Source organism: Nicotiana attenuata, unplaced genomic scaffold (genome assembly GCF_001879085.1).
Source record: "Nicotiana attenuata strain UT unplaced genomic scaffold, NIATTr2, whole genome shotgun sequence".
In the NCBI taxonomy this organism is placed as follows: Eukaryota; Viridiplantae; Streptophyta; class Magnoliopsida; order Solanales; family Solanaceae; genus Nicotiana; species Nicotiana attenuata.
In genome coordinates, this window is record NW_017670718.1 from 465,491 (window position 1) to 478,042 (window position 12,552).

The 12,552-nt window shown below is 32.5% G+C and overlaps 1 protein-coding gene across 2 annotated transcripts; it reads left to right on the top strand.

Annotated features, from left to right (window-relative positions):
• Positions 1-5,034: 5,034 nt before the first annotated feature.
• LOC109242617 (UDP-D-apiose/UDP-D-xylose synthase 2) lies at positions 5,035-8,792 on the top strand. Of its 2 annotated transcripts, XM_019409454.1 has the most exons (10): positions 5,035-5,504; positions 6,182-6,274; positions 6,401-6,508; positions 7,089-7,203; positions 7,284-7,417; positions 7,513-7,614; positions 7,695-7,787; positions 7,918-8,053; positions 8,136-8,269; positions 8,418-8,792. In XM_019409454.1, exons 1-9 carry the CDS (start codon positions 5,238-5,240, stop codon positions 8,246-8,248), a joined length of 1,161 nt encoding a protein of 386 aa, XP_019264999.1. In that variant the 5' UTR covers positions 5,035-5,237; the 3' UTR covers positions 8,249-8,269; positions 8,418-8,792. The 2 variants fall into 2 exon arrangements, with proteins under 2 accessions (XP_019264999.1, XP_019264998.1); XM_019409453.1 differs by having other exon boundaries at positions 8,136-8,792.
• The last annotated feature ends 3,760 nt before the right edge of the window (positions 8,793-12,552 follow it).

Genomic DNA, 12,552 nt, shown 5'->3' on the forward strand with positions numbered 1-12,552 from the left:
TTTGATAGAACCTTTTGTAGGATAAATTCTTGTTATGTTTTTATATAATTGAGCCATAGTTTTTCTCTATTTGTTCAACTACGTTTATATTGTGGTTGGTTGAAGAGCTCTCAGTTAGCTGTGCCTATTTAGTATGCATAACTCGGGAGAGAGTACATATTTAGGTAATTGTTGAACAACACCACTCCCAGAGTATATGAGGGATCAATAACCGAGGGTTTAAAGGCGGGATTAGGGATAACGAAGCCTTGGGTGCGATCTGAAGTGAGCTGTATTAAAAGCCAGCTAGCGTAGCTCGGGAGAGTGCGTCTAGTAAATTGTCGTAATTACTCGGGAGAGATTTACGGTAATAAGAGTGCTCATGATCGGTAGAGAATACTTAAGCGAAATTATAGAAGACATAGCGGGAAGGATCCGACAATAGGGGAAATCATAACTCTAGACCTCCTTAATCTTTTCTCTAACCCTCAGTATCGTTAGTTGTTAATTTACTATTTTAATTTGTTAGTTAAGTAGTTAAACACAAGAATCTTAATATCTATAGGTTAGGAATTGTTCAAGCTTGTCTTCTTGGTGATAGTGAACAGCTGTAGCTAAACCTTAGTTCTCTGTGGGATTCGACTCCGGACTTGTAAACCAGATTATATTTGCAGCGACCGCTTAGTCCTTTTTATAAGGCATAGTTGAGCGTGATCATTTCTCATGAAAATAAATAAAAGTCGAGTCTACAGACATGGAGTACAGTCATCCTCCAATTAATCGTCCAGCAACATTATTCTTTGGTGCATCAGTTTCACAATAAGACATGAAAGTTGTGTCAAAAAATGAATAAAATGTCGCAAAAATGTAGTGTAACTCAGGCATCCAAAAACTATTAAAAAAGAAAGGCAAAAAAGGTAGTCAACCTACAATATAGAAATATGATAGTGACGACGAGACCGAGTCTGTCAAGGAGTAGCTATTTGAGTTGTATATTTTGACATGTTTGTAATATGTAGACTTGATTACGATTTGGTTAATATATTTAAAATATGAATGTGGGTTAGTATTTGATGATTAAATGTGATAATTAGTTGTGATATTAGATGTTTTGTTTGGTTCGTTGAGATATTATGTGTTTGGATTAGTAGATAGGTTGACTGTTTTATTTGGCAGGTGGTGAAGATAAAAAAATAACATAACTCTGCTAATTTTTTTTCAGATTTGGGGTTGATTCCGACCGAATCACTTGTAATTATTACTTGAAAATTCTCAGATTTGCGGCACCTGATTCGGTCAGAAATCATGAGCTTATGAATTTTTATATTATACAATATTCGACCGAATCGGTGGGTATATTTAATTTTTTATTTTCTTAATTATTTAATTTTATTATCTTGAGTCGAGGGTCTTTCCGAAACAGCCTCTCTACGCCTTCGGGGTAGGGGTAAGGTCTGCGTACATACTACCCTCCCCAGACCCCACTTGTGGGATTTTACTGGGTTGTTGTTGTTGTTGTTGTCGTCTTAATTATTTAATTTCTGGTTGCATCGGTCGAAAATTTTAATTAATTATTTATTATATTCTTTAAATTTCTGACAATTTCGATTGAAAAATGTACCAACTCAGTTGCAAACCCCTATAAATTCATCTTGTCCCTGATTACGAATTTCTGCAACTTCGATCAAATGTTCGATCGTTTCAGTCGCAACTAAGTCGCAAACCCCTATAGTAATGCAACAAATAGTTAAGTTGAGAAAAAGGTGCCCATAGCATTTTTACAATCCAACTTGGGGAAAGGTTCTCCCAAGATACTTCATTCAACTAAGTAATAAAAAACTTAGCAAAATTCCGTGCTAGTTTATTTAGATTTTTAGGAATATAAACAAATATTACACGATCAAGAAAAGTTGATAGCTTCCAAGTGTCTTCACAAGTCACTTCCATCTCCTATAAAGTTGTAACTTTTTTTTTTCTGAATCATATCAACAACACTTTTTACATTTGATAGGACCTTCATCTTCTTCCCGTCATTCATGATTGCATGTTCAAAAGCCATTCTTATAGCAAGCGCTTCAATTGTAATGACTTTTCCCACATATTTGAATGGGGATCCATGGGCTTAAGCAGTTTTCCAAGACTATCGATAGTCGTGGCACTAATACTTATGCGTCTAGGATCCATATGTAAACCTGCATCAGTAAATAATAATATACCATCTTGATGACTTGTTAGTTGGGCCGCGAAGTAAATCCTAATTTGAAGAGAAGTAGATGAGCAAATAGCCAAAATATCTTTATATTATAATCAAATAGTGACTTAGAAATTATATCAGTCGGTTCAAACCCATCATTATTAAAATACCATGTGTTCCTTGCTTTTCAGATTTGTCACTTAATATTAACACTTAAATTTAATAATTCTATCTGCTCGGGATACTACCTAGTACTGAAAATCAATGTATATAGCGGCGAAACTAAGAATTTTTCCAAGGGTGTTTAAATTTGAAAGAAGTGAAAAAAAAATCGTGATAAAAGGTGTTCAATATGTATTATATACCTCTGAAACGTAATATTTTACCTATATATACAGTGTAATTTTTCGAAACCATGTGGCTTCGTCCCTGAATGTATACCATCAAACTGAAAAATCATTAATGTTTAATTTATAGGACTTAGTTTCCACACTAACTGCGAACGGGGACATCTAAAAATCATATGCTCAACATCCTCGCCTTTAGAATCATATATCTTGCATATTCTCTCCATACTTACAATTCTCCCAGCTAGATTACTACTTCCTACGGTCTAAAATAAGTGATTTTTTGGCCTTTTTTGTTTGGTCCAAAATAAGTGACTTTTTCAGATTTTAATATGAATTAATTTATTGTTTCCTACATTGCCCTTGGAGTAAATAGTGTTGGAGTATGTGTTAGGAGTGTTTATGTGAAGAGATAGTAAAGGTTAATATGGTCAATTTCATTGATAATTAATGTTAAAAGATAGATTTCTTAATCTGTGTGAAAACAGTTAAAAAATCATTTATTTTGGACCGGAGATAGTACTACTTTTAAAAACTAGAATGCATTTGTTCCATAGGGAGGACTTCAATTGCTACTCGGTTTTTTCATTTCTCTTCCTATTTAGTGTAGCATAAATTATTAATACAGAAAATCTTGTTTTATTATAGACAATTTACAATTCAAACTCTTAACTCTCCATTTAACTATTTTTTCCTAACTATATCATATATGAAACCTTATTACCAAAAATGTGCATAATTTATTAATTACCTGCCCAGTTCACACTTTAACTACAATTTATATACCAATCCATAATTAGGCAGATTCTGCCATTTAAAACGAGCGAAAAAAAAGGCACAAAATCTGCGTTTGATTCTTTCCACATTAAATTCGAAATTTGAAACGGAAAGAGATCTGATTGCTGCGTAATTCTCTCTTTCACTACAATTCAAAAACAACGGAGCTTCAGAAGCTTCAACAACACAATACAAATTGTAGAATTCAAAATTGTTCTTCATCGTCCTCAGAACTCAAATTGTCGAACCTATATATGTTCTTCATCTTTTTTCTCTCAACTACACGAAATCATGTCAAAAATCCCAATAATGCTAAAATTGAATGGAAATTGGGAAAACTATGGCAGACTTAGAGATTTTGAAGTTGATGCTATTGTGGTAGATGAGAATGCAGGTTTGTGTAGTTCGAAAATGCTTAGAATTTTAGTTTTATGATATTATCTATAAATTTACTACATATATCTACAATTTGACTACAAGTTCTTTATTTGGTGCAGGAAAAAAATATTTTAATATGCAGTGTCTCCAGATTGTAGATAAATTGTAGGCAAATTGTAGTTTACTTGTAGTTTGCAGTTAATTTGTAGATAAATTGTAGATAAATGTAGATATATTGTAGATACTATATTTTTAATATTGTAAATTTTTTTTCTTTGTGTTTGTTCTGAAAATGTAGGTGAGGGCTTCAACAGATCATATACATACTGTGTTGGATGGTGTGAAGCGGTACATTGTCTGTCTAGAAAACAAGAAATGTAGTTGTGGCCAATTCCAACTTGAAGAACTTCCATGTGTAAATTGTTTCCAGATTGTAGTTATAATGTAGGTTAAATGTAGTTAATTTGTAGTTTTTGTAAAATTTTGTAGACAATTTGCAGATTAATTGTGGATAACACATTTCTACGATTGGAGTATTTATTTCTTATTTTTTGTTGTGTAATTTATATTCAACTGACAGTTATATACAAATATTACATAGAACTTGGAGGTAAACATCTAAAAATTATGATAAAAAGCTACAAAATTTATATAATTTATGCAATCGATTTAATACCTGCTTGGCTTGAAGAAGGATTATCTATACGACGCCACGATATACGTGCAACATGCTTCCTACCCATACTAAAATACAACAATGGACGAACATCGATTAAGAAAATGTAAACAAATTCACAAAAAATCAGTGATTTTTAAAATCCACTTCTATAAAAATAGAATTATGAAAATGTACTAATATAGGAGATTTTTGGCCTAGAAAATGTTGTTAATAAACTATAGAAACGAAATCTAAAAAATTCCTACGTGAAAGGAATGGTTGCTTGTGCAACTGCTGATGCCGTTTTCATGGAGAAAAGAAAGTCCTAAGCTAAGATCTGAATTCTAAGTAATAGTATACAATCCTATAATTATGCCTAATATAAATAAAAGGAAAGAGAAAGTGGGAATATACGGTCCTATAATTATGCCTAATATAAATATCCCCTTAATTATATCACTAATTTGAATTATGGTATAGAAATGGTAATTTGGTATACTAAATGTAATTTACTCATACCTTAAACATGCAGGGTAAAAAGGTTCCATCTTTTTTCCAACTAATTAACGATTCCCATAATCATTCAGAGAGCAAAATCCTGTCAGCCTTTTCCCCAATCGGGTAGCGCGTAAAATAAACGTGATGCTCTCGAGCGTAGAAATAACACTGTTTAGGAAATAAATACAGTCGGGTCACAGCCACAGACTCTGAGAAAGCTCTCCTCCCTCCTTTTTCTTGCTTTAAATATGTAACCTTTCTTCTTCACCGTCAAAACCCCCCATTCATTCTCCCCCTTATGCCATATCCTTTCACGTCAAATACAGAGAGAGAGAGAAACTGAAAGAACAATCAACGAATAACTTCCAAATATTATAGAGAGAGAAAGTGAAGTTTTTTTGTGAAAATGGCAGGGAGAGTAGATCTGGACGGTAATCCAATAAAGCCAATTACAATATGTATGATTGGTGCCGGTGGATTTATTGGGTCCCACTTATGCGAGAAACTCATGTCGGAAACTCCTCACAAGGTACTCGCCGTCGACGTTTACAGTGACAAAATTAAGCATTTGCTTGAACCGGCAACTCTCCCTTGGGCCGATCGTATTCAGTTCCATCGAATCAATATTAAGAATGATTCTCGCCTTGAAGGCCTCATCAAGATGGCAGATCTGGTAATTATACGCATTATCTCATAGTATTAATTTGCGCTTGGTTATTTTGCCTTATTTGAACATTAGGGTCAGGTTTTCCTTTGTATTGCGAAATTGCCACTATGAGTTGATCTCATTATTTCTCTTTTTGGTTGTTGCGTCATTATGATGTCTTTTTAACTTCATTAGGTATCCGGAATTTCAAATTTTATTACCCAATTTTTATGGATTTATATTGTGGATTCGAGATTAGTCTTGGATCTGAGCTCGATCCTTTATTGTCACATAGGAGGATTCAGGATTTGAGGTTTTTGTTAATATACAATAATAATATATCACAGTCAAATATTTAGTAGATTTCTTAATATGTTTATAAGATATGAGGAAAAGCTACTAACCTATTTGGGTTCCGTGACCCATAGGTTACACTGTAGATCCACCTCCGAGGTCTATTGTGATGTTCTAGAGAGAATATCCAGGGATTCCTAAAGCATAGCAGTCTTTTTGTTTTTTGTGTACCTAATGTAGTGTTTATTTATTGTTTTGGACTATTTAATTTGACAACTTTGTCTAATTTTATGTGGGTTTTGGTTAATTTATGCATCTGTACATTTTCAGATGCTTTTTCCTGGAATTTTAATATTGATCCGTGCAAGTCTTTGACTATTGCTGACATTTTATTTTTTCTCGTGATGTAGACCATAAATCTTGCTGCGATCTGTACTCCAGCAGATTACAACACTCGACCACTTGATACAATTTACAGCAATTTCATTGATGCTCTACCAGTGGTATTAGTCCTGGATTATTAACTTTATATTGGTAGAAGAAATTGATAGTTTAGATTTTGATGGTTGTCAATTGTCGGAAAAGATTTCACTTTTTCAGTTGAAGTTGATGTAAATTGATTAATGCAGGTTAAGTACTGCTCAGAAAATGGAAAGCGTCTCATTCACTTTTCAACTTGTGAAGTTTATGGGAAAACCATAGGTGCATTTTTACCCAAAGACAGCCCATTGCGGCAGGTGAGACTTTGCTTTCACCGTGTTGTATTTTCAGTTTAATGCAAAACTGTTGTGAAACCTTGATCTGTTATTCTCTTTTTGTTTCACGTGTCATATCATGAAAGTTCGTCTACATCCTTTAAATATCAAATATTTGTGTATGCTGAATATGGTCTTAACATTGCAAATAATGTTGTAAGATATAAATAATGTTCATTTACTTTATGTGATTCTTCTTTTCTGGTAAACATGTTTCAATTAGATGGAAACCTCAAGATATCCTAACATGTTCTAAACATTTGCCTTGTTGCTTTTGTTTCTATGTCTTCCTTTCTTCTCCTTCGGCAACTCGAGTTGAAGTCTATTCTAAGTAAGATGAAGCTAGCCAACTTTATCTAGTTTAGCACGTGTGACTTTATATAATTGAAGTAGTCTTTTGCTTGTTATCCTTTGAAGTTACATTAGTTACCTCTTAATTTGAATCATAATTTAGGAATCAATGAAATTTTTTTTACTCCACAACGTTGAGAATTGGCGTTATTTACCATTTTCTTTTCCATTCTTTGTTGTGGAGATTTTCTAACTCTTTGGCGTTTTCTAGGATCCTGCCTACTATGTGCTTAAGGAAGATACCTCCCCTTGCATATTTGGATCAATTGAGAAGCAGAGATGGTCCTATGCATGTGCAAAGCAATTGATTGAGAGGCTGGTCTATGGTATGTAACAATATGCATTGATGTGACTGTTTCATAGTTGAATCCCTTATATATATGTATCTCATGCGTTATGTTTACAGCTGAGGGTGCTGAAAATGGCTTAGAGTTCACCATTGTGAGGCCCTTTAACTGGATTGGTCCTAGGATGGATTTCATTCCTGGCATTGATGGTCCTAGTGAAGGTGTTCCCAGAGTATTGGCTTGCTTTAGTAATGTATGTATACTTCCCTTTTGGTTGGCTTTTAACCTGTATCCGATATTCATTTGTGAGTCTTATGGATTCCACCATCTGTTGTTTCCTATTCTCAGAATCTTTTAAGACGTGAACCGTTGAAACTTGTGGATGGAGGAGAATCACAAAGGACGTTCATATATATAAAAGATGCTATTGAAGCTGTTCTTCTAATGATCGTGAGTTTAACCTCCTTATCCTTTTACTTTTGTTTTCTGAAATACATTTGATCTATCTTGATTCAAGTATATATCCTCAGGAAAATCCTGCAAGGGCCAATGGCCATATCTTTAACGTTGGTAATCCTAACAATGAAGTTACTGTCAGGCAGCTGGCTGAAATGATGACTCAGGTGAATTTATTGTTCATTTTGTCTTTTGCCTACCCCTCTTGTGGTGGTAACTACTTTAGTCCTGAATTTCATGCAGCATATTGTCTGTACCATGCTATTTTTTCTCAGCTCTTTCTCTGATTAATACCAGGTCTACTCAAAGGTTAGTGGAGAGTCTTCTATTGAAACACCCACCATTGATGTAAGTTCTAAAGAATTTTATGGTGAGGGGTATGATGACAGTGACAAGAGAATTCCAGACATGACCATAATCAACAGGCAGCTTGGTATTGATCTATTTCTTCGCCCACTGACAATTTAATACTTGTAAAACTCAAGAATAATCTGACTGTTAAATGTGATGACCAGGTTGGAACCCGAAGACTTCCCTATGGGACTTGCTTGAATCCACACTCACATACCAACACAGGACATATGCTGAGGCTGTCAAGCAGGCCATGTCTAAAACAACTGCCAATTGATGGTTTGCTACTTGTTGGCAGGTCTTTGTTTTCTTCATACGATTCTCCTCAGTAAAAATCTACATAGGTCGTCTCTCATACACGTAATTTTTTTCGTTATTCACGTGTTGCAACATCTAAAGTACCTCTCTTCTGTAAGCAATCATGTATTCTATTTTGTGATCATCAGGTTCATTACAAAATTGTGTCATAGGTTGGTGGTGTATGCCGCTAGAGCCTTGTCTACGACAGTGATTGTGTATTAGACGAAGGAAAAGCTGTCCTGTTCCTTCAATAATTGTTGTTAATTCATATTATTCATTCCTGTGTATGGAAGCATCTTGTATTATTTTGATCGGCCTGCTGTTGGGGCTATAAAATTTTCCAATTTATTGCTATTTGTTCATTTGATGTCCCTTCTCTTATGGGCTAAGAACATTTGTAGTAATTTGCCTGGAAATTAGATCGAATAGGTGCAATAGATGTCTTGTCATTTGTGTTTGGTTTCAAGTAGTTAATGAAGAGAGAAGCTTGTGGTTTGTGGGCTTTCTCCTATTGGACGTGACTATTATTCCAGAATTTAACCTGTTTTTGCACTTCATTACTATGCTCCTGAAATATCGCGTACATTAACTATGACATTCTCCTAGAAACATTCCATTTGTAAAATCGTTGAGTTAACCCCTGAGGATGCAGAAGTTTACAGATAACTTGGGCAATTGCAGTCTCCACATGAATTCATTCAAGGGCGAGTCTTGCAAAATGTGATATGACTTTTGAGGACGGAGTCGTTGGTTCGAGTAAATACAGCAGCAAAACCTTGTTGTTTGAAGGTAAGAGCTCATAAGAAGTTAGACGTGGTTGAATAGTTGAGGTGCCTCCAAATTGATCCTATTGATCCTGATGCCATTATCAGGGGGGAAAAAAAGGAAGTTAGGGCTCTTACACTGCGGTTAGAAACTTAATATCCTAGGCCCTAGCTATAATGCCACACAGTACTTTTGAAAGCAACACATAAATGATAAATGGTTGAAAGCTCCTAAAGGTTTCAAGCAATAAACGACTTGAGATCCTTTTCGCTAAATGGATAATAGAGATTATGATATCAAGTATCGTTGGTATTCTTGGAATGTTATGTATGGGATTAGCGATAGGATATGAAAAATAATGGGAATCTTACGGAAATGTCCCAAATATATTTTAATTTACCAACCTCTAGCCATTAATTATAGACTTATCAAAACTAGTCAAGGACATACAAAAATTGAAAATTCAAATAAGGATTCTTTCTCTCCAAGAGTCACACGCAAAAATCTCCTTCCATATTTGTAAGCGTGATCATTAACATTAGATGCAAGAGGGAAAGGAAATTATATGGATGAGGTAGTAAACAAGGCGATTATATATATATAAGATCCCAAAAATTTAAGCAAAAAGGAATCTTTTTCAATGGGTATGGTTGAAATTCATTGAAGACATATAGATGAGCCAATATACAAAATTTGAGAAACATTGGAGGTGATTTGGACTACTTTGGTATCAAAATTCGTAGTCAAAATCGAGTTCAAAAAAATCTTCTACGACACATGTATCACGCATATATCTCACACATAGGTATACATGGGTATATATGTGATACATATGTGATACACACTGTGATACATATATCACCTTTTTTCATGTTCATCTTTTACTTCGAATTTTCAATTCAAATCACCTTAAAACTCTACCAAATCATCCCAAAATTGAGATTTAAACTCCTTAAGATGTACCAGTTTATTCCAACAACACTCACTCAAAAGAAAGCAAAAATTTGACGTTTTTTTTTTTGCTACAAATAGGTAAATGGCTAATATTAGTAATATATCATGAATTGGCAAATTTTTGTACTAACTTATTATGGACTGACATAACTGGTAATTGTTATCATACACCAAAATATCTTTATCGATTAGTTTTTTCTACTCATTTAGTATAATTATCAAAATATTAATAGGTTCTTTAACGAAAGCATGTATGAGCCTATTTTATTTGATGAATGAATGTTTTTTATTTCCGGTTGAGAGACTAATTGTTGATTTTTGTCGATATTGGTCATTTATCTATATATATATATATATATATATATATATATATATATATATATATATGTAATTTCCTCTCTTTTTTCTATTTATGTTAGATGCTACGTATGCTGATATGCAATATAATCAAATTCCATATATGGAGTTTTAACTTCTTCTTTTTTTGGTATTGTGATTTTGTTTTTTTATCAATCAAATTGGCAAATTCTTAATTTTTATTTATTGTTGGAGATTATTTAGCTATTAAAAATTTCCTTGTCTTTGCTTGAAGAATAATGAGAAATTATTAATTTTATCTACCACAAGGATTNTTATAAAAATAAATAATATCTCTCTCTCTCTCTCTATATATATATATATATATATATATATTATTATTATTATAAAAGCACGAATAATTTATGCTAAATGTTGAACGACTAAAATATCCTTGAAATATTGATAGACTTTTATGCCCTTAAATATTTATATAATTTAAGGATCTAATGGTAAATTACTTAATGGTGTAATTCTTTTTCGATTTAAACTACACATATGTCGGCCCTACAAAGTCGATCCTACTTGAATTAGAAGTGCACATTCATAATTTCCTCTCTTTCTTCTATTTACGTTAGATGCTACGTATGCTGATATGCAATATAATAAAATTGCATACATGGAGTTTTAACTTCTTTTTTTTTTTTGTATTGTGATTTGTTTATTTTTATCAATCAAATTGCATACATGGCAAATTCTTAATTTTTATTTATTGTTGGAGATTATTTAGCTATTAAAAATTTCCTTGTCTTTGCTTGAAGAATAATGAGAAATTATTAATTTTATCTACCACAAGGATTGCAAATCACGACACCCAATCAAGAAGTGCAAACATTTAATATTTCTACTACTTTAATTTCTTCTTCACAGTTCAACCAAATATGTTATGAATATTAATTAGGTTAAAAATATTATTATTCTTACATAAAAATTCTACTAAATGGCAGAAAATTTAAAGACGACGTGGCAACGCACGTCTATAGAGAATAGTCATATTAAAAGTGGGAAGCCCTCAACCAAAAAGTTAAACTACTAAAACAACCTTTTAATAATATATATTTATATTAAACAATAAATACCTAAATGATATTAATTTATATTGTGTCTTTTCTGAATACTTGTGTTTATTCATTAATAGTTATTTGTCCAATAGGAAAGAACTACTTATTAGAAGAAAAAGAAAATAATCGGATTCAAAGGCTTGTGTTCCTTCATAAAGAAAATAAATTTTTCAAATGTGTTCCTTCACATTTGTTCAACCACACTTCATGGTAACAATCTAAAACGAAAAAAGAATTAGTTGAATGAATTATGAGCTCGATTTTCTTATGCTTGTCCTCGTTCGTTCATTTGTGGATAAGTATGTATTGCTCTACTATAAAAATGTCTGCAGCTTCTAACTCTCTACTGTAGAGAAATAAGTATCTGTTGTATTCGCACAACTGATATCATGCAGACATTAATATATAAATTGAAGGATACTACTGATTTTTAGCATCCAGAACTACCAATCAACACTCTGATGTTATAATTTTATTTACTTTAAGAATTTAATTTACATTTGTTCAACCATTGTTGAATACATTTATAATTTCTATTTAGATGCTTTCATTTGATGTAAATAAAGGATACGGGAAAAATACTTCTTAAAACACATTATGTGATTCTTCATTTACGTTGAAGAATATCTTTATTCTTCTTTCTTAAATCTTATATTTCAATTATAATTTTTTTTCTTGAGTCCTTTTGGTAGAAGAAATTATTAAAAATTACTCATTTAATTTCTTTAGTAGGCATTATATTCTGAGTATCGAATTTTTGTTACACTACTCGCACAGTCTAGAGAAATTACGATCCTCGGCAAAAGTGCTGCCTACAATCCTTCACATTCTAATTTAAATTCTTTGCACATTTTCACTTTTAGATATTTTTCAATATTCTACCATTTGTAAGTAGTGTTGGAAATATGCATATGTTGTTTTATAATAACATATTGGTAATATTATCCACTCATCACTACTATTTTAATTCGGAAGAGGCATTATAGTTCGGGAAGAATTATTTTATCTATATTTATTTTTTGAGGTAAGATACTTTTATTGCCTTGATAAATAACTTTAAAGGTCTCTTGAAGAGTCATAAAATTATTTACTCCACTTTGAAGGGAGAGCGTGGCAATTTTTATTTTGAATTAATACTATTTAG

Coding starts and splice junctions, on each gene's coding strand:
- LOC109242617 (XM_019409453.1), top strand. CDS start 5,238: ATGGCAGGGAGAGTAGATCTGGACGGTAATCCAATAAAGCCAATTACA. Junction 6,275..6,400: donor TCATTGATGCTCTACCAGTG/GTATTAGTCCTG, acceptor TGATTAATGCAG/GTTAAGTACTGCTCAGAAAA. Junction 7,788..7,917: donor TGGCTGAAATGATGACTCAG/GTGAATTTATTG, acceptor GATTAATACCAG/GTCTACTCAAAGGTTAGTGG.